Source organism: Balaenoptera physalus, assembly GCF_965194825.1.
Source record: "Balaenoptera physalus genome assembly, chromosome: 17".
In the NCBI taxonomy this organism is placed as follows: Eukaryota; Metazoa; Chordata; class Mammalia; order Artiodactyla; family Balaenopteridae; genus Balaenoptera; species Balaenoptera physalus.
Window position 1 is genome coordinate 7,896,719 of NC_138895.1, and position 23,613 is coordinate 7,920,331.

The 23,613-nt window shown below is 39.0% G+C and overlaps 1 protein-coding gene across 4 annotated transcripts in view; it reads right to left on the reverse strand.

The window, feature by feature from the left end:
• Window positions 1–276: 276 nt before the first annotated feature.
• CA8 (carbonic anhydrase 8) overlaps window positions 277–23,613 on the reverse strand; it is a 132,450-nt gene continuing 109,113 nt past the window's right edge. For all 4 annotated transcript variants that reach the window (XM_082433090.1, XM_082433089.1, XM_082433091.1 and 1 more), the window contains 2 exons: window positions 19,138–19,307; window positions 277–1,461 (listed from right to left, as the gene is read on the reverse strand). In XM_082433090.1, coding sequence (XP_082289216.1) covers window positions 19,173–19,307 — 135 coding nt within the window. In that variant the 3' untranslated portion in view covers window positions 277–1,461; window positions 19,138–19,172. The remainder of the gene's footprint in view (window positions 1,462–19,137; window positions 19,308–23,613) is intronic.

A 23,613-nucleotide genomic window follows, 5' to 3' on the forward strand; every position in this document is an offset into this window, starting at 1 on the left:
TTTTAGTCTATAAGATATGTATTTAAATATGCCAAGTTTTTGTAGCCATGCTTTGCCATTTCTTCATTTTTGTATACAAGAAACTAAAGAAGGGAGAAACCCGGGACTGCCTTTGCCTCTCAGAGGCTCTGCCTGATGCCGCCCTCATGTGGTCCAGGGCTTTGCTAGATGCTGACCCTTCATCCGCCTCCGATTCCTCTCTCTGGGGCAGCTCTGGTCCTTTCTCTCCCTGCCCAAGGCTCCACCGTGAACCTTCTTAGCTTCTGTTTTCAGGGATACTTGGTATGATTTTTTTATTTGCATTTAATGCTTTTCATTATTACAACCTTTATCCAACACATCTAAAATCTCTCAACACATAATTATTCCATCTGTATTATTTTCTATTTCTAACTTAGATATTCTGCATCACAAAATCCCTCAAAATTGAGTCTATGTTATTGAAGTCATTAGTTTTACAACAATTATAACAACAACTAATAACATTTATTAAGTACTTGCTTTGTGCCAGGCACTCTACTGCTTTACATAAATTATCTCATTCTATCACATCTAACTGCATCTAAGCATATGCTTAAATTTGCCAGTAGCACTTAAAATTAATTAAAATAAGTATATGATTCACCTTCAAAACAAAGATCTCAATAAAATATTTTAAAGTCCTACAAAATGTACAACACTAAATTATTATAGGATACTATTAAATTTATGTTTCTATCATGGAAAATAAAGCTATAAAATAAAGTATCCACTTTCTCTTTAGCCTATTTATTTCTTATACCTTTCTCAAATTCCTAGAAACCTCAGCTTCTAATATGTCAAATAAGTATGATTAGATTCGTATATTCAATTAAATCCTTTAACTAAGAAAGTCATATATAAAGTGAGTATTATGTTCTTACATTAACTCCCAAACCATGTTTTATAACAAATCACCCTGACATTAACCATGGTATGAGGGTTGCAAAGTAACATGAGATATGTTTTTTACTAATCCTTCACATTCCATTTTGGAGCTGTATGCTGTTCTTGATCAAAACTCTCATTTTATTATCAAGAATTACATTATTTTCTGAATGAGTGGATTTTCTGTTGGAGACAGGAAATGAAGGACTGCGAACGCTGGAAATGTATTTTTCCTGTCTCAGTATTAATACATGATATATATTCATATTAATAACTCTGAAAACTAGTTTCATTTCTTCTACACATAAGCAATAAACAGTATGTGCAAAATATGAATACTAGCAGCAGTGATACGGATACATAATATGGGGTTTCTTTTGAATTTACAGCTATTTCTAATATTTCATTAGAGCAAGTATACAGGCAACTGTCACAGATGTCCATCAAAGCTCGATTAGATGAAGACAAACAACGCAGGCTTTGAGGATAAACCGAAGCTGCAGCTCAAAGTTTCCGTTTCTCACCCAAGGGCACTATAGGACCATTGTCTTCCTCCTTTAAGGCAAAAAGAAGGAATCGATTATGTTACTGACACTCCTCCAAGGCAGACTGGAAAGTCTTTCTACAGTCCAACGAGACAGCAAAAACGAGAAGTTTCATAAGAAAATGTAGAAATTTCAAAAATATCTTCGTGCTCAAGTTTGTCATCTCTGCAATTTTTCCACAAAGTCTAGCATAGTTTTATTTCTCTGGCAGAATCTATTAATGCAAAATTTCATAGAGACATGTATTTTCAACCAAAATAAATAAACAAATGCTTGAACTGTTTTCTAAACAAAAAATTTACATGTCATGCATAATAATAAATAAAAATAAAGCTTTTAGTTACTGTCATTAATTTCCTGTGTAATAACTGCAGATGGTAACTGTTTGAGCACAAAGACCACTGCTTCCTAGTCCCCAAATAATGTGACGTTTCTATTAAATAAATCAGGAAATAATAAATATAGAACAACACATGAAACGTACATTTTGAGAGAACTAATAGTCTTCCCATTTAGAAAACAACATCAGCTAAGATTTCAGTTCAATACATCTACTCGTGTTGCCTGAGATGGGACTGGGGGAACACACTTTAATACAATTGCTAAAAATAAACAAGTCCAATCTTTTGGACAACAAATATCTATTAAAATTTAGAGCGCATATACTTTTCACCCAGAATTCTACTTCTTGGAACTTATCATAGAGATATAACCACGTAATCATACAAAGATTTTATGTATAAGGATATTCACTAAAGCAAAAAAAACTAGAAAAAGCTAAATAATTTCCTTCCTTAATAAATTATGATACATAGCACAGGGAGATCAGCTCAGTGCTTTGTGATGACCTAGAGGGATGGGATAGGGAGGGTGGGAGGGAGGCTCAAAAGGGAGGGGATGCAGGGATATATGTGTACATATAGCTGATTCTGTTGTACAGTAGAAACGAACACAACATTGTAAAGCATTTATACTCCAATAAAGATGTGAAAAAAATAAAAAATAAATTATGATACAATGGAATACTTTAAAATTGTTCATACATGGTATGTGGGTGGATATGCTTGTACATTTATACATATACATGTCCACACATGTATGCATATGTTCACATAAATACATATAATTTCTGGAACAATTTATTAGAAAACATTAATAATGCTGGGGTATATTTCCAAACTAAAATTTCAAATAAGATAGTGAGTCATGACCAAATCTTTAAGATTATGCCTCAGAGAAGTGATTTCAAAGGTAAAGTAGGACACTGTTTGTGTATGCATTTGACAACTATAACCCAACACATTTATAAATCAAAGTGACTGACATAAAACTGACCGATGATCCAAATTGTAAAGCCTCAGCATTTTAGAGCTTTTTAAAAGGAGCCTAAAGGTCAGCATGGATGAATTTTTTGCAAAAGGAAAATAACTGGAGTCCCCCATTTCCTAAAATGTGTTCCACATAACTCTAGAAGTTGGGTGGAAAAAATGAATCTGTATTCAAAAAATACTGTGGAAACTCTGATTACATAGAGTAAAATATGATTCTTTCATACAAAACCATGTCAGTCTCTAACATGCTAATGTGCACTGTAAATTTGCAAAAGAAAAATATTATATTCAGGATTCTCCAAATGTATGGGACATCACCTCTTGATTTAACAAACATCTTGATGGACCAATGCTCTGCAGAACACATTTGGGAAAGGTTGGTCTAGAGGCAGAGATTCCAAGTTTATGAAAGTAATTCAATTACGCTTTAATAATATATCCAACTACTCTAAAAATTAAGCTACCATGGTCTAAAACATCAATTAGACAAAAGATAGGTAAGTAAATATGCAGTCACTCTAATGACACGAGGTCAGGTTTTACCCAAAGCATTTTAACATTGAACATACAACCACAGTGCAACAGGTGCACAAGCTCTCAGGTGTCTTGTTCATTTTAAAGCTCTAATGGCTTGATTTACAGGATTCTCAATAAATGTAGAATGAATTCTAATTCAACTGAGTGTGGACTCTGCTGGTGAATTTAGATGCTCACTCTGTTAAAATCTCCCTCACAGGGAAACTAAAGATAATGCCCTATGCTTATTGAATTTTTCACCTTTACATTGTTCAAACAAAGAAAATGTCACCTCCCAAAGCCAAGGCACTCTGAGGATGATCTATTAGCCCCCACCCCCAGAGATGGATGCTTGATCTCGTTCACTGCATGATACCAGACTAGCTGGAAAAATTACAAAAAAAATTTATGTCCCTGAGTTCAACTGATCACACTCTGGGGTGTGGATGTGGAATCAGAAAGACTCAAGTTCAAATCCCAGCTCTGCCACCAACTGGCTGGAAGATTTTAGGCAATCTATTTGCCCCTTCTGAGCCCCAGATGGCAATACCTACTTTGTAGGGTTTGTGTGAGAATGGAATATGACAACAGATATAATGTGACAACAGTGCCTCCCGGGCACATAACTGAGTGACTGGTGACTATTTCGTTGATTTTACAGACATCTCACTAACTGAAAACTGAACTACGGTATGGCCTATTATTTTCTATAGCATGTGTTTGACATTTACTTTTCAGCATTTCACAGAAATTTTTCATGGGATGGAATCATACTTGATCTCATCTGCACTGTGTTCCCAAGGCCCAACACAACATCTGGCTCAAAGCAAACACCCCAAGAAAATGCACGTGTGTATGTCTGTGTATGTGCGTGTGTGCCCACGCATGTGTGCGTACATACATTAAAAAGTATAACAAAATGACAGTAGCAATTGCTCCTGTCATTTATTTAACATTTTTATTTAACGTTTTTACTTGTATAAAAAGTTAAATTTTTAACATTTTTATTAATGTTTTTATTTGTATCAGTATTACACATGCACATAGTTGAAAAAGTTAAGTAGTTCTAAAGGGTGTGTTACAAAAACTATCCGTTTCCCGTCCCATATGCCACCACTTTGCTCCTCCTCAACTCTTTGAGCTGATTATTTTATTAATACTGTAGAGCTAATCGGTATGATTGTATTACTACTCCTTTTCAGTTCTCTGTTTTAGCATTGCCTGTCAACTTTCCCTATGGAGAATGTCATTTGATCCTCTTTCCTCTTATCAGCCCCTACCTCTCTACACACACACACACACACACACACACACACACACACACACACACACACACACACACCCCACTCACACACTGTAAACCCTTCCCTTCACTCCACCCTCCCAATACAGTTATATAATAATTTGGATCAATATTTGATTTCTATCATTGTGATGATGTAAATATTATTCAGAACTGAACTACATGTATTAATATATCATTAATTTTCCTTTCTTGCACAACTTGTTTTCTCTGGAGTGAATAACTGTCTTGAGTTTTTTCCACCTACATCCTCAATCCAAAACTACCTACAGTTGTCTGACTCTCCTCTCAAGAAGTTGAGACACATTATGCAGTCTATCAACTTCGTCTTCCTGGAGGAAGCTCTTCTAGAACCTTCTCAACTGCTCACATCTGGACTCACACCCTCTATGCTGGCTACCTCACTTCACCATCATTCTGGGAATCTCCTTTGCCTTTCTCCTTTGTCGGCTCTCCTGTTTCCTGGATCCCACATCTGTTTTCTTGGTTTATGCCATTTTGGTGAAGCACATCTTCCAGTAGCTTCCTGGGAAATAAATTTTTAATGACCTTGATATCTGAACATGACTATTGAAAGTTTGGGTGAGGAATTGTAGGTGGGCTGCAACTTTCTCTCAGAATTCTGAAGGTCATTCTTCCCTGGCTTTTAGCTTCCAGTATTGCTGTTGAGAAGTCTGATATTTAAACTCCAGGTTCTTTGAGTCTGACTTGTTTTTTCCTCCCTGTAACTTCTCCCTCCATGTTCAGAAATTTCACGATGATAGTGCCTTGGTGTGGGTGCATTTTGATCTACTGCCCTGGAAATTCAGTGGGTCTTTTCAATTTGTAAATTTATGTCCCTGAGTTCTGAAAAAGTGTTTTGAATGATTTTGTTGCTGGTCCTCTCCTAAAATTTCTCTGCTCTCTCTCCAGATTTCCTACTATTTGGATAAAGAAATGACACTCGGAATACACAAAGGTAATCAGGCTGACTTTCTCCCCTTTTGGACCTCCTCCCAAATACCCATTTATCTATATATAAATAATAAGAAAGCTTAACTATAAAAGGAAATGTTCTATTATCCAGTGATCATTGTTCATAATGAGACCTTGAAGTAAGGCCATAATCCTAAGAAGTCTTCTAAATCAAAAGCTATTTCAATATAATTATAACAGATGCCATCTTTCATGTGACTATTTCTGAACCTTAAATGATCTTCTGTGAAGAGACCCCCGGGGATGAGCGCAAATCAAATCACCATTGGAGAATTTCCTACAAAGCTATCAAAAATAAAAAAAGCACATGTGCCCACGTGTCCTTCACACGGCTGCTGCAGGTCACAGGGCTGACCTCAGTTCCAGTGACTTTGGCTCAGCTAATTGATAACCCACTGCCACGTCCCTCTTTAAGTAAGATAATTCAGTGTAAAATCTCCAAAAGAAGAGTCTTTTAAGAAATAGCGAGATGCTAGACGTAAGAACTCTTTCCGAATGCTCTCGGGGCAGTTTTTTCTCATGCTGCTTGGATTTGGAGTTAGCTGGGTTACCTGATTCGCTCCCAATACCAGGCTATAACCTCCTCAGGGGAGTCTATGCTGATAATGTGTATATTTGCACACAGTCCCTAGAATACTGCCATACACTGAACAGAAGGTTAAAAATAAATGTCCTTCCATTACAAGCAAGGGCAAGATAGTCACCTTCTTTTTCAACACACCCACTAATACCAGTATCAGGTCAGGAGGAAGGAAAATAAACAGAAAAAGGAGAAAGAGAAAGGAGAAGGTCAAGAGTGTCAACTGCTTTTGAAGACTGAAAGGACACAGGGTGGGAAAGATAACACAGGATTTGGAAATCGAAATCCAGGCATATCCGAAATAAGAAAGGGAAACCAGATATCACTGTTAATTATTTAACATTATTCTGGGAGTTCTAGAGGGTGCAATAAAATAAGAACTAGTAAAATTAGAAAGGAGAAGATGAAATTGTCATTATTTACAGATGTGACCAGGGTCTATTTAGAAAATACAAACAATCAACTAAAATGTCATTGGAAACTATATGAAAGGTTAATAAGAAAGCCAAGGACAAACCCAAGCAATTATTTTTTCAGTGAATAAATATTAACCAATACAAAAATGTAGTGAAAAATGACACTAATCAAAATTGATAATGAGTACAGAAACAACAATAATAATAGTAATAGCTCACACATTTATTGAATGCTAGCCCCCTGCGAAGCACCATGCTATGCATTTTACCATATTTTGTTTAATCCTCACAACACCTCTAGGAGGTATGACTCTTAGTATCCCTATTTCACAGATGAGGAAACTGAGGCTGAAAGAATATCAATAATTTGCCCAAACCATGGAGCAGGAGGTGAAAGTGCTATATTCCCAATCAAGCCACACCCCAGGCTAACTCCAGAGTCCAAATGCACATCCTGTAGCAAATTCAGTCAGAGGAGAGAACTATACAACATCTAAAGAACATTAAAAAAAACTTTAATAAGCATAGACCTATGCATTGTTCCTTGATAGAAAGATTCAACATTATAAAGATATCAATTCTCCTTAGATTACTTTATGTATTCAATGCAATCCAAATCAAAAATTCTAGCAAGATTCTTTTTCTTCCTTTTTCTCTTTCTTTCATTCTCTTTTTCTCACCCTCTCTTTTATTCTTTATTTCAATCCTTCTGGTAAAATGATCCTATCGCTTATCTGGAAGAATTAAACACATGGAAATAAGAAAACTCTACAGAAGAGATTAGTAAGGGATCTTGTCCTACCAAACACTGAAATATACACCAATGTCACAAACACAGTGGTTGCTGCTCATGAACAGACAGATTAATGGGACAGAACAGGAAATTCAAGGATAAAACCAAGTATTCAAAGACTTAATATAATGTAACAGAATCATTTTTAATCAGATTGGCAAGGATAAGAAATTTGAAAATACTCAATGTCAGTGAAGGTGAAGAAAAATGTGTAGTTGGACACATGGTCAGTGGAAACATAAAGGGATACAACTCTTAGAGCAATTTGCACATATACAGTATTACAATTAAAACGCTCTGACCCAGTAATCTCACTACTAAGAAGTTTTTAAGGAAATAAATGCATATGTTAACCACAGTACTGTTGATTATAGCAAAGTACTGAAAATGACCTAAAATGTACAATAATAGAGGAATACTCGATAAATTTTAGTACATAATTAAAGGCAACTTATGTACAATCATTAAAATGTACACATGTATCTATTGAATGACATGAAAAGATATATCAAACAAGCAGATAGAAAAATATCCTGCATAATATAATCCCATGAGGAACATTATATGTCTAGATGTGCATATGAGAGATATGCAAAAAGAGAGATCAAAAGAACAAAAATAATGATAAAGGTAACATTAATTAAATACTTAACACTGTGGACCAAAAACACGGTAAGCACTTTAATTACATCACTTCACTGTATCTTCACAACCACCCTATGAGGTAGGTACTACTATGGCCTTCTTTTAAGTGATGAAAAAAGAGACTTAGAGATATTAGGAACTTTGTCAAGGTCACACAACTAACTACCAGTGGAGTCAGAATGGAACCTAAGCCATCCCCCACTGAGCTATGGGGGGACCTCCACATTCACCCCAGTGTTCATGGTGACTGTCACTGAGAGGAGGGTCTGAGAGATCCTTGTTGCTTCATTTTGTTCTGTACTGTTTGAATTTTCTGCCATGAATATGTGTCATATTTAGAGAAATCAAAGGGGTTACTCTTGCCACAGAAATTTCAATAGGTAAACGGAGATGAACACATTTCGAGAAAGTGAGGAGTAAAAAGGAGATGAGAAAGAGGTGGAAAGTATACAGAGTGATTGATTTTAAAAAGGGCAAAAACACCTTCAATCCATGGTGCAAGCATAAATTAGCGTTAACCCTTAGGGAGACTATTAGCAATGTGATACCAAAAATGAAAACACAGGTGTCCTTTTTCCCTAGAAATCTCATTCCCAGGAACTTATCTAAAGAGATAAGGAGGCAAAGATATACAAGGACTTCATAATTATCTGCCCTTTGTTATTTGAAAGGCGTAGTGAAAAGAGCTCAGGGTTTGCAGTGAAACCTACTTGGGTGTGAATCCTGGCTTTGTCTTGTACTGGCTGTGACCCTGAGCAAGTTACTCAACCCCTCTCAGCCTCAGGGTCTCCATCTCTAAAATGGAAATAAAAGCACATGCCTCACAAGATCGTTGTGAGGATTAAATGAGATAAAATATAGCAGAGGGTCGGCAACATAAAAAAGTAGTTGTTCTTTTCCCTTCATCACTTATTAGTATGTGTCACTTAGAATGAATGTGTAAACTTTAACTGAAACTCAAGGACACATCAGATTGTTTGGTATATTCTATACAACTCTGCATCAAAGTATCATAAAACAGTAAACTTAGCTTTTAAAGTTCTTCACAAGCAAACCTATGTTATACTATTCTGACACTGTCTCAATCTCAATTAGCACTACACTAATTAACAAAACTGTGTTACACACTACAGCACGTCACATTTTTCTTCCTCCTTCCCTAATCCCTAGTGTGCTGTAAGGGTGATTGAATATCTAATTACTTCTTAATTGAATGCACATATTATACATTTTTCACTAGGTTCAAGCTTAATGCTTTCAGTCCAGAAATCAAAGTCAATGAAATTAAGTTGAAGTGGGATTTGGGCAACTATTATAATGAGAGAAGGTTTGTATTATGTCTAATTATAAGTAAATGTGGATTTTAGCATTATTTCCTATGGAAATATTTCAGGTCCAGGAATGTGCCATAAGTGACTAATTTAGATGATTAATAACATTGTTATTCTTATTTACAATCTTTTATTTCTCATTATAGTGATTTAATTGCTGGGACCCACTAAATATAATCATTCTTGAAAGAAATGTACCATTAGAGAACCACTGGTTGTACCCATACTAAAATCAGAATGAACACTCATATTTGTGAAAAATTACATGAGTTTCTCTGCACTGTAAAGGTTATAGGAACTCTCACATGCTGCAAACACAAGAAAAACATAAATCTTGGAATACTTGGAATATAGGTTACATTCATCAAAAATATTCATTTATGGCAAACCATAAAAAATATTACTATCAAAATGGTGTTCCAATTCAGTTCATACTTTACCGGGAAAGTATTTCATGAGGTTCTTTTTTTTTTTTTTTTCCCCCTTTTGCATTATGCAGGAGTAGAAGAACCTCTGAAGTAGGTATCTCATACAATGAAGGTTCGTTTGCTTGTTTGTTTCTAGATGTGGGGACCAATCATCTATAATAATTTAGCTGAAGACCTTTTCAGGCAGAAGACTCAATTAAATAACTTTTTGAGATCCAGTTCGACTCCATGCTTCTAAGATGTGTTTGAAAATATTTTCTGCAGACAAGCCCTAAAGACCTTTATGAGTTTCTAACCACTAAAAGTATAAGAATTCAGAAATTTTGCAGGCATTTAAAGAAGCACTGTGATACAAAACAGACCCATCCAAAACCAATGTGGTTTTATGGTTTTAACAATTAATTTACTGTGAGAATGGTGTTACATAGTGGCAAATTTCTTGATTGGCGAAACCTCCATATTATCCAACAAATATTTCAGATTCTGTCCAAGATATTGGGCATTGTCTAGACTATTTTAGCTTTGTATGCTACCAAAACAAGTTTTCACTGGCATGTTTGTTTAATTAAAACTGAAGTATCACACCAGTCAGAATGGCCATCATCAAAAAGTCTACAAATAACAAATGCTGGAAAGGGTGTGGAGAAAAAGGAACCTTCCTACGCTGTTGGTGGGAATGTAAATTGGTACAGCCACTACAGACAACAGTATGGAGGTTCCTTAAAAGAATAAAAATAGAGTTACCATGTGATACAGGGATCCCACTCCTGGGCATATATCCAGAGAAAACTATAATTCGAAAAGATACATGCACCCCAATGTTCACTGCAGCACTCTTTACAATAGCCAAGACATGGAAGCAACCTAAATGTCCATCAACAGAGGAATGCATAAAGAAGATGTGGTCTATGTATACAATGGAATATTACTCAGCCATAAAAAGAAAGGAAATAATGCCATTTGCAGCAATATGGATGGACCTAGAGATTATCATACTAAGTAAAGTAAGTCAGAAAGAGAAAGACAAATATATGATATCACTTATATGTAGAATCTTAAAAAATGATACAAATGAACTTATTTACAAAACAGAAGTAAACCCACAGACATAGAAAACAAATTTATGGTAACCAAAGGGGAAAGGGGGGGGAATAAATTAGAAGTTTGGGATTAAGATATACACACTATTATATATAAAATACATAACCAACAGGACCTACTGTATAGCACAGGGAACTATCCTCAAAGTTTTGTAATAACCTATAAGTGAAAATAATCTGAAAAAGAACAGATATACATATACCTGAATCACTTTGCTGTACACCTGAAACTAACACAACATTGTAAATCAACTATACTTCAATTTTTAAAAAATGAAGAAGTCAAAAGAATAAGGCAAATCTATTTGTACTAACATATAAATATCTCTAAGACCCATATAGTTAAACTGACAATTTTTTGGTATGGCTTTTTTTTTTTTTAATACTTTAAAATACATTGTTTCTCACCCTTGTGGGTGGCATGTCAGTACCTACTTTTCCCTTAACTGGTTTCTTCTTTAACAAACCCTTTTCCCTTCTTCAGGAGATGGCTTCCATCCCTAACAAAGGGCCTGGAGCAGGTAAGTTCCTCCACTCTCACGCCATGATCCTTCCATCACCCTCATGCCATTTCACTTCTATGCTGAGATTTCAGATCTCCTAGGTTTTGCTATATGTAAGCTATTTGCTATGTTTAGTTATGCTTAGTAACTAATACAAAAGAAAAGGAAAATCTTAAAAAGAAGGTTGATCAGGGGACTTCAGTCTTTTCATCATGTTTCTGTATTTCCTCCATAACTGCTAACATCCAGCTACATATCAGTAGATGTAACGCAGGTCAATTTTCCAAAACCCATTCAAGACTCTGCACCTTCACAGCTGAGACATTTAAGTCAGATGCCAATCACCCAACCTTCCACTGCGGATGGGAATAACAAACTACAATACCGCCACCAGCCCCCAGCGACAGATGTCGCCACTGAGTCCTGTCACCCTTTCGCACTGCGCTCAGCCGTGGATGCAGAATCCTTCTCAACACTCGCGACAGCTCATGTCGGTCAATCAGAGTTGACGCGCAAGTTTGAGGGCTCTCTGGCACCCATGTCTTTTATTTTTACAAATCTTTCTTCAACAATCCTATGTAGAAGAGAGGGGGGTGTTCCTGCAACAGCCCAGGTGAGAGCTGGTGCTAACTTTATGGGCTGTGACGATCACAGAGATGGATTTGGGAGCTATCCGAAGGCGAATCTGTGAACTGGACGATAAATTGGAAATGTGAGGTGAGGTGAGGTGAGAAGTGTCAAGTATGACGAATTCCTAAGAAAACTGGAAGAAAGCCAAGTCTGCAAAGGACGATCATATATTCAATCTTTTATATATTGAGTGTGAGATGCCTTTGATGCATCCAAAAGAAAAGTGAGGCAAACGGTTGGGCATCCAGTTCTAGAACTTAACAGAGAGACCTGGGGTCGGCAGATAAATGAGAGGGTCATCGGCATTTGGTGGTGACAGAGGCTGTGGGTGTAGATGATCCACCTACAAAGAGATTCGAAGCGCCACAGGCTGAGCCACGGGGGCTCCAACAGCAAGTGGCCTCCAGGAAGGTCCCTTTGTGTGCTGGGCTCTCACGGTTCCCTGGCTCTACAATGAACCCGCTTTCCTAAGTGTCTGTGAACTTCATCATGGAAAAGAGGAACCGGAAAGGACAGACAGTAAATGAGGAAGAAACTGAAATGAATGCTTCTCTGTGAACAATGTTTCCTTAATAAGTCTCAAACTGGAAAAATAGAATTTAAAAACTGGCTTGAGGAAATTACCAGAAATGAGCATCCATGAGGAAAAAGACATAACGCAACATGTTTAGAGGAGATAAGCTGGTCTCGGTGATTTTCTTACGGAAAATATATGAAGTTTAAAATCATGACATCTACTATATTTAGGGTATCATAATATATTAATGTTCAACATGAAAGCTGACCCATGACTGCAAGATGTTCTCTTTCCTTCCTCCCAAACACAATCTTGTTTAAATTCATGGGTGGGGAGGGGAATAAATCATTCAGCAATTTTTACCCACAATAAATTAACATTTCTAATACTGAAAAAAGAAAAAAAGGACAGATACTTTTCCTTCTTTACTCATCTTGAAGAAATGTCTATACAGCTTTGATACTTTTCATTCTTGGGTTAAGAACAATTTTTGTATCACAGAATCAAAACATAATAGATGGGTTGACCACCCTTGGTATTTTGGCCTTTTCCTGAAATCATATTGAGATCCTCTAGGAAATCCATTCATTTTCGGGCAATTCTGTAGGATACAGTAAATAGAAAATAGCTCTACCATCGAGCTTTCATTTCTCACCCTAATGCTGTGCATCATATTAAATTATTGGAGTGAAGTCAGTCCAAGTTCTATTGACTGAAAATATGGCTCTGAGCTTTCCATTTATCCTGAAAAGATAATAGCTTTTACCTACTTGGTCATTCAGAGTTGACATTATCCCTTTCCCACACATCCCCTCCTTTTCCATAATGGCTTAGTCTTTTCTAACCTCCAACTCTGTTAGGTTATAAAAGAAAGCTGCTATGAAATTGATGCTAGCTATAGCATTTATTAAAGCTAAGAAGACAACATTATTAATTGCAAAAGTATACACGGGGAAGAGTTCAGTACAGTCTGAATGTGACTTCAAAGACCCAGAACGGGTCTTTGCCCAAATATGAGGGTAAGTTTGACACAGGGATCAGAGATACTTGTTTAATAACCCTCTTTTTTCTTCTTCCTTTTTTCTGGTTTTTTTTTTTTCCTCATCTATTTGGAGCACACATATTTTCCCCTTTTAAGGGGGGGAAGGGAGGTTACATTTTTTTCTGGAGAAAACATTTTTTATTCATAATTATATTAATTCTATGGCTAAAAAAATATGTGGTTTAATCATATTGTTTTGTTCTAAAGCTAAATCAACTCAAGAAACAGGGTTTTATGTAAATAACAGATCTCACAAATAGATAAATTGTTAATGTAATTGGAAATAATGTTGCCAAGAAATGTAGGATATTTATTTACCTGTTTACAGGGAGGTTATTTAAAGAGCTCTGTGGCATTGGTTTTTACAGAAAATAATTATAATTAACTATAGTTACTGTAAACGTGTGCAGTTTAACAGTATTTGAGTCACAGGGGAAGCAGGCAAATCTTTGAACAGTCAGAATAGCTTTCTAAAAATTGGTTAATACTTAATGAAACAAACAGGCAAATAATCATTTCACTGGAAGGGTAGTACCAATATTATCATGCCAAGGGCAGCAAGGAAACTGGACATAAAGCTTGGTCTTATTTTGGTTTGTTATTAAGATCTGGCTCTCCTGCATCGTAAAGAAAGTTCAGTGAGTAAATTGGCTCCTAGAAATCTGAACTAGCCCTGCACCTGGGTGACTTATGTGCTAACTCTTTAAACAAGTACAAAACCATAGTTCATACTTCCTGAATGGTAATATAAAAAGTCACAGATAATTCATGGGAGTAATAAGTCTTGGTTATCAAAACCCTCCAGATGTCTAGACATGTCATGCAAAAATAAATGTCATTTTAAGTCCAAAAACTAAAGTTATTTTAGTAAAGCATAGCTAAAATAAATCTGAATTATTTTGAACATTTTTTAGAGAACTATCAGAAAAGAAGTTTTTTTTTCCTTTTCAGTTCCAAGAGCTTAAATGAAACATTCATGCATTAAATTCAAAGTCTGACTGTCAAATCATTTCACTTTAATAAAAATTTGAATTACCTGCCTTAGGGCATTATTAAATATCAAATAAAAAGCACACATCCATAAGTCTGATTTCCCAATATAATTTTTATGTAGCAGTATGACTAGATTTGTATTACACATTTCAAGATAAAAGGATCAAAAATGTATTCATAAAAGGATACGGTCAGAAGTGAAGTTGCCTTTGAAAGAATTTCTGCACCGTTCTTATGGAATTTGGGGGAAAATGACCTCCTTTAAGTAATCTCAGCCACCAAGACTAGGACATAAATCCATTCTCTCTCTTAAAATATCTAAACTGCAATTAATCGAAGACTGAAAATTACACACTGTCCTCCTATCATACTATGAATATGAAGTATCTGAAATATATGTAATGTTTTCATAAACATTTAAGAGAGTGTGTGTGTGTGTGTGTGTGTGTGCAAGAGAGAGATAAAGTAGTGATGGTTATTTAAATATTTAGAGACAGGCAATTCTGGTGTAGGACCAGATATGGATCAAAAATTCAAGCCAATAATCTTATTTCATAAAAAGCATCATTTATAGTTACCGACATTCACAGAGAGTATACCAAACCTACACTGGGGAAGTTCATAAATTCACGTTCACCAACCTCACCGCCCTTCTCTGCCTGCCCTTCCATCCGGGTCGTGCCCGTAAGCCCTCCGGACCCTCACTCTGCACCCATCGCCCAGCTGCCTGGCAGCTAGAACCTCTTCTAGCTTCTACCCAACCCTCTTTAAACAGTAAAGCAAGTCGTGAAACGCTGTCTATAAACCGCCAGCTCCTTCCTTCCTGTGATAGCACACAAAGTGTCCATTCCCATAACAAAAGTCAGTCTCCACCTGTGCCGAGGACCCCATCCCCTGGCAACTTTTCAGGGACTTCACTGCTAGGACTCGGCCCTCGAGAAACAGCACCTTCAGCCCCGCCCATCCACTGGCTCACTTACCCACCCCACATACAGAAAAGGTTTACTACTTCTTTTGTTTAAAAAAAAAAAAGTCTCATTCACACCACAAGAAAGGAAATGACATATATGGGACATGACAGAGGTGTTAGCCAACGCTAAGGTGGGAATCACATTGTAATATAAAAATGGATCAGGGCTTCCCTGGTGGCGCAGTGGTTGAGAGTCTGCCTGCCAATGCAGGGGACACGGGTTCGAGCCCTGGTCTGGGAAGATCCCACATGCCGCGGAGCAACTGGGCCCGTGAGTCACAACTGCTGAGCCTGCGCGTCTGGAGCCTGTGCTCCGCAACACGAGAGGCCGCCATAGTGAGAGGCCCGCGCACCGTGATGAAGAGTGGCCCCCGCTCGCCGCAACTAGAGAAAGCCCTCGCACAGAAACGAAGACCCAACACAGCCATAAATAAATAAATAAATAATTTTTTAAAAAATGGATCAAATCAAAACACACATAGTACACCTTAAACTTACACAATGGTATATGTCAATTATATCTCAAAAAAAAAAGCCTCCTTCACTCCCCCCCCCCCTCCACCGTCACCTCAGCCTTCCGTTCCCCCGCTTGTCTGAAGCTGCCATCACAAGGTATCTCCACCGCCTCCCTTCATGCCCAGCTTCTGCCCACTGCAATCGCCTCCATCATCGTCCTGCCATCCTGAGCGCCAGCGTGGCGACGCTCCCTGACCTCTGTCCTGCAGTGCTTGCAACAAGCGGCTCTGCCAGGCAGGTTGCTTGGGTCCAACTTCCAGTCTCACTGCCCAATGGCTTTGAGCAGATGACCTAACTTCTCTGTGCTTTGGTTAACTTGTCATAAAGCATCCCGTAAGATTTGATTAACATCCGAGGTCATCCCCAGGTAGCATGAGAAAATTATACGTACACACTTGTATGTATAAAATCTCTATGCCCACGACTCCCGCATTCTGTTCAAACCTCTTTTCTGATCTCCGCTCTCGAAATTCCAGCTTCCTTCATGCCAGGCCCACTGTTGTGACTGACAAGCCTCTCTCAGTCCCCTCCCGCTCTCCATCTCAGACAGCCTCCTCCAGCTTCCCTCTTGTCACTCAATGGCACTCTAGCCACACAGTTTCTAAAGCCCCAAACCCCGGGTGTTATCTTTGATATTTCCGTCTCCCCCCATCCTCGTCCAATTTATCCCTAGATATCACTTTCCAAGACCCTTTCACATATGTCAACTTCTCTCCATCTGTACTGCTCCTAGGCTGCTATCCATGCCTGCATGCCTTTCACCTTGGCTACCCAGTGGACCTCTAAAATATCCTTCCACCGCCACAGCCTGGCCCACAACAATCTGATCCATTCGTTCTCCAGCCACTGTGATCTCCTGAGAAGGCCACTCCCCTAAGAACGCTTAGATCTCAGCACACTGACATAAAATAAAGATGTCTTAACACGGCTGCCGAGGCCCTCTAAGTCATGGGCCCTGCCTGACCTTCCCTTTTCATTTCCATACCCCAGACTCACAAGGCTTCTTTCAGGTGCATCAATGCATCAAATTCTTATCACCTCCAGAGAGACTGGGCCCTCGGGGTCTCTGCAAAAGATATTCCCTCTATCTGAAATCTCCTTCACTCTGTCTCTTGATTCTTTTCATTCATGGAATTTATTACAGTTTGTAACTGTGTATTTTTTTTAACATCTTTATTGGAGTATAATTGCTTTACAGTGTTGTGTTACTTTCCGCTGTATAACAAAGTGAATCAGCTATATGCATACGTATATCCCCATATCCCCTCCCTCTTGCGTCTCCCTCCCACCCTCCTTATCCCACCCCTCTAGGTGGTCGCAAAGCACGGAGCTGATCTCCCTGTGCCAGAAGTGTTTGTTTCTCCATTGTCAGGTTCTCCATCTTAGACTCTAGCTTTTATGAGGGCAAAGACCACATCTGTTCTTCTCATCTCTGTATACACAGAACCAATCACGTAGTAGGTGCTCAATAATGATTTCTGACTGAATATTATTTTAATTCTTTAGCTCATCCATGATAAGGCTCAGCTTAAAGCACTCTGGGATGTTCTCCATTGTTATCGTATATGAATTACTGAAAGTTCCTTCTCATTCCTACCACAGGTGACTTTGCCTGGCCTCATCATCATCATCTCCATCATCCCCATCATCTACTGGCTGACACAGAAACTGAGAAGGAATGAAGGACTGGAACACGGTTGGCTGATAGAGGACACACATAAGTTCTAAGGAATTTCTGATTTCCCTAACGACATCCACGACTCCAAGTGTTACCTGCCATGATGGATTCAAAGTAAAATCAACACGTTTCAACCCTTAAGAAGCTTGAAATCTGACACAGGAAATACGAAACATACAAACAGCTAATTGGAAGAAAAAATGTGAAACAAGAGGTACAATATAAGGGACAAGGAGAGAATTCCTGCTGAGGGCGGTATGTGAGTTGGGCCTGTAGTCAGCTAGGGTTTCAAGGAGCAAAAGGAAAGGGGGGAAGGACTGGGTGAGCAAAGCACATTCACAGAAGAGAAAAGACGGATTGGCTGGAGTACTGGGTGCATGAGTGGAGTAATAATAGAGGGGCAAGAAAAATGGAGAGGGAAACACGCGGACAAAGTGGTCACCCTTTAAAATTCCTGTATCAGCTGTCTGGCTCCTGAGACTGTGAGCTCCCTGAGGCCAGAGATTTCTGCTCCTCTGTGACTCCCCGGCCCATTGCAGCCTTCACACGGGATGAGGGTACATACTCTTAACGGCCCATTAAACAGTCAGAGCTCTTACCTGACTCCTAGGAAACTGTCCCAACAGACGCTTCCCTCTTAGGAGAAGCAGTGGTTTCCCAGCAACGCACACTGACCTAGGTACACGCCCTTGGGCAATCTACAAGGTGAAGAAGTAACCCAGTACACAGGCATTTATGTCTACTTTATCTTTTCCATGTTTGTGATGTTTTACTTTGTTAGTCCTTAAGGGTAAGGAATACATACATTGAATTATTTGATATATTAAAATGTACAGATTATGTTTTAATCAGTACAGAAACATACTACATTCAGATAATTAGCAACGGCTTCTTGATCTATCGAATGAAAGCACTTCCACAGGACAAGTATTTTCATTCATGCCAGATCTGCCCTCACCTACCTACCCCGATAAGCAAGACGACCAAATCTGCACTGAACAACAAGGGCCACTTTGGGGCTCAACAGGTCCCCCAGTCCCGTCCCTTATGCTCCCCCATCAATAGGAGGTGACAGCTGCAGTTTCAAGGGTGCGACAACATAGTAAAGTACCAAACAGGTACTTGCGTGTCACTGTTCCCCTGCCTCAGGCACCTTCCCTTATGGAAGCTGATATTAGAGCAAAACTTAGAATGAAAGGCTGCTCTGCTCGAAAACATAAGGACTGTAGATTTCTGTCCAACACCGCATGAAATTTTTGCAAACCACCTGACTTGTAATTAATGGGGCTTGAGAATGTGTCCTAGATTTAAATGAAGTGCATTGACATTGCAAAATTATGAGGATCATCATGAGAGCCGCTTTGGTGTGACAGGCTCATCAGCTGTGTACCTCGTTTTCCTTGCTTAATCCGAACATACCCAGATGAAGACGCACCGGCTCCTGCTCTCCTCAGCTACTGAAACGCTGCTCTAATGACTCTGTCACTGAGTGGCTGAGTGGGTCTAAAATTGTCTCCCAAAATCCCATCACAGCCTTCCACAAGCTCTGCCCCTTTTGCGTGTGTCCTCAGCCTTCGAAATTCTTCAATCTGAAAATAAAAGCAGAACAAAACAGATTAATCACTTACCGGCCATGAACAAGACTGCAGTTTCATCAGTGGCTTAAAATATGCATAAATTATAAGAATTTAGAAAGAGACAATTAAACTTCAAAGAGAGAAAAAGAACTTCATCCTTCCAGACCTAAGACATTAGACACAACCCCTGCAAGAAGAATGAAGGCTGCAGAAGTAGGGGTATGAAGGTCTGCAGACAACCCAAACTGCCATGGAAACCTGCTGGATCTGTCTGTACAGAAATGATACACACTTCTCTCAAGAAGCTCTTACGGCCGCCTGTGACATAATGAGAAAAAGTGAACAAATGAAGCAGTGTTCTGAAATGCTTCCCAAGTATCTCTTTAAGTAATGAATCCTGGTGTTACTGTATGCTAACACTGACCAGATGTTAAATGTAGTAGATGGAGGTTTTTTCATCAAAAGACTCTCTTTGCTGTTTGTCTAGCCCTCTGGAGAGCACAGGTCCAAAGAGTGCCTCTGATTTTCCAAAAGTTTAAGCCCATCTTCCTCCCTTGGCAAGAGCGATTTTCAAGTTCATCTCCCTTTTCAGGAAGCCTCCCCAGATACCGTGGTTTCCTGTTACACACGAAGAGGTTCCCACAGTCCCACGGGACCGTTCCCATCAAGTGCACTGCAGTTTCCCTGACTTGCCGGGTCTGCACCTCCTAAGAATCTATAGTCTGCCTGACACAACCCTCTGGGAAGTGTCTGAACAACAAGTAAACACATGATAAGCATTCGCCGGGCTCACTGCCATCTAGCGGTTGACTTACCTCTGTTAAGTCATCGTCTGTTATTTCATTTAAATGCCCCATAAAATCACATGCCACAGATATTCTTCACTCCTTACACAAAAGGAGAAACTGAGGCCACATGGGTTAAGGAAGTTTCCAAATTAGCCGGGTCTGACAATTCCAAGTTCACCTGCTCCTTTCCCAGCTCCACAGCCACCTCTTCAGAAATCCTAATCATCAGTAGACCCTACATCTGGCACTTATCCCAGGATGTTGAGCAAATGTGATCTGAACAGCACCAATCCACCAAAAGTTCACCATCTGTGAATCAGAGGCTTCTGTCTACAAAGGTTCATACAGCACACCCACAGACTTCTCCCAATCATAAGGTGAAAAAAATGCGAGAGATTAACTAATTCACGGTTCAAATAAAAGTCTAGAAACCCCTAGACTTTAGAGGACCCATGAAACTCCTGAATGACATGTAAAAATTTACCTGTGCAGTAGTTTCTCAAGAAGAGCTTCCTGACTCCAAAAGAGTTGAACCTCACAAGATTCAAACCGTTCATATATGTGTCGGAAAACAAGAGTTGGGGAAAATTAAATGGCTTGTTAGATCAGAACCCAGGTTAGAAATTTGACTTCTAATGTTCTATTTTTCCATGTCTTCAAATACTGTTTGATTTCACTAAATGGGATAATAAGCCTGATCCAACTAGAATTGTCCTGTTTTTTAAAATAACTGCCACATGCTGTATTTATATAGAGGTGCCAGTCAGCTAAGGCATTAGCTGTTTAATCTACATAATGGTCTTCCACTAGACCGTCACAGGGTCTTAAAAGGGGGAATATGGCAGCACCCATATTGCTTGCTGCATCTGAAAAATGTCTAGAGCCACGGCGGCATGAGAATCCCCTGTAAAACACATCTCTCTGAAATGCCGATTTTTCTGAAGTAACCACCCCTCGGAACCCTTTAGTCACTTCAAACGGTTTCACGTACACACTGCGTTATCTCACGTTGAAATGAGACAGAGTGAGAAAGGAACAGAATAATATTCCAGGATAAAAGTCTTCAGCAAAATTCACATGTCATGGCTGTACAGAGACTATCATTATCCCATATATCAGGATGTACGATTTCATCGATTTTTAATGCTACTCTGCTTGAACACGGTATTTGTTTTTAGCCAATTTGAAAGAGAGAGATGGAGAGGACAGAGCTCCAACACTTCAGAGACAAGTCCTCACCTTCTGAAGGTAGCAGAGCTGAGCAGCCACTCTCCTCTGAACCCGGGTGGCAGGCCAGTGGGTCTAAGACATTTACTGCAACCTCCTTATTGCAGGACCCCGATGATTCACTCAAAGTTCAGCTTTCAAACTGCTTTCTTCATGAGTGCATTTAAAGGGCTAATTTCTAGGGTCTGAGGTTTGGCACTCATTAATTTTAGTAGTTTCCGAGGCCCTATGCACATCCTATAATAGACTTATTTTGACCTGCAGTTCATGTGTCATCATGTTAAAAGAGAAAAAAGAGAAAAACAACACATAAAAGTCGGTGTTCTCATCTTATTCTCTTTCATCACCAGGCGATGATAATACGTGAATTAGAGGAACAGAATTCCTTGTGGTAGTAGTCAACTAGAGGGAACAAAGCAAATTGTACTTAAATAGTCCATATATGCGTATATATAATGAGATTTCATATATATATACACATACATATCTCTCCACGTTTCCTGTACTGAACCTTGTTGTTTTAGTTTCATTTTCTTCTACCCCATTATTAACTTTCTTTCTAAACTCATTGCTCTCTCTTCCTGACCTTTCATCCCTAAAACAACCCTCATTCTGTCACTGATCACTCCTTAATCTGATCTTTTTTTTTTTGAGGAAGAGCTTAGAGAAGAGAACTTTCTTTCCCCAGGAACACTGATGTAAACTCTCCTCTCATCCCAATCCCCAGCTCTGGGCTCGGCCACTGTCGTCCCATCATTAGGATAGTTACTAATGAGCCACACAGATAGAAACTTACTCCAGACGTAGAGATTACAGAGCTCGTGACTCCATGGGAAGTGCTCTGTGTCATGGAAGATGCTGAAGAAATACACACAAACTTTCTCGCAAGTCCCTAAAAATAACGCATTTTAAGAAAGGACAGAGGCAGTCTCGCAGGAGCAAGAGAAAGTCCTAGAGTTTCACTGCTTAAGGACAGTAGCCACCAGCCAGCCCCACGTGGCCACCAAGCATTCAAAGTGTTGTTAGTCTGAACTGAGATGTACTGGAAATGCAGGATTCATACACACAAAGTCAGACTTCGTATGAAAATAAGGATGTGAAAAATCTCATCAATGGTCTGTTATACTGATTACACGTTAAAATGATATTTTTGATTCACTGGGTTGAAACAGACTACCTGAATTAACTTCACCTGTTTATTTTGACGTTTTTACTGTGGCTACTAGACAATTTTCTCTCACATATGCGGCTCACATGGTGTTTCCATCGGACAGGACTGATCTAGTGCCGCCCAGCACACCGGCCTTCAGGCACTCAGCATTCTGGTGTTAAGACTGCTGACCTCAATTAGCTGGGGACATAAATGCGGGTAGATGAGAAACAGTGGTTCTCAAAGTGTGCTTCCTGGACTAAGTGCCCCAGACTCACCAAATCAGCAACTCTGGGGTGCGGCCCAGCGGTCTGTGTTTTAACATGCCCTCCCGGGGGGGATTCTGTTACACACGCAAATTAGAGAAACACGGACACAGAAGAAAATGCACAACAAATGTTCCAAATCACTTGGAATCATTTTCAAACATAACCATGCTGGGGTCCCGCAGCATCCTGGTCTTCAGGGTTAAAGGCCACTCACATCCCACATGGAGCATAAAAAAGCCTGCTCCTCAGAGGTCCAAGACCAGACGGGCTCCCAGACCCCACAGGCCACAAGCATCCCGTGCCAGAAATCGGGCTAGGAAGAGTCCCCCTTTTCAATCCATAGGAAGTCTGAAATGCGGAAGGATGAAGAAGAGGCAAGATTGGGAGGAAACAAAATTGAAGATGGTTTTCCGAGTTCTAACAGGCGTATATCCACACGGTGAAAACCAATAACAACATCTATATTCCTCTGTTTCACTGGCGTTACTTGAAGTTGAAAGAGAAAGGAATAAACAAAGACAGACACATCTAATTTGGGAAAAGTACGTAAGTTAAGAAATAGAAGCAGATGAGTAAGAGGAAAATGCAGAAAAAGTGGGGAGAAAAAAGACAGGAAAATGAGAGTAAAACTGAAGAATCAATTATTTGTGTGTGTGTGTATGCGCATGCTCACATATTTGTATATGTGCCATTATATCAAAATACCACATTTGATCAATTCTGAATATTGTTCACATTTTAATGTCACTGTGAAATCAGAATGTGTCTTACAATTTCCGTTGACAGATCTGATTAAATTTGGTATTTTTATTCTGCTCTCAGAATCCCATTTCCAAACGTAACAATCCAGCTGAGGGAATTCCCTGGTGGTCCAGTGGTTAGGA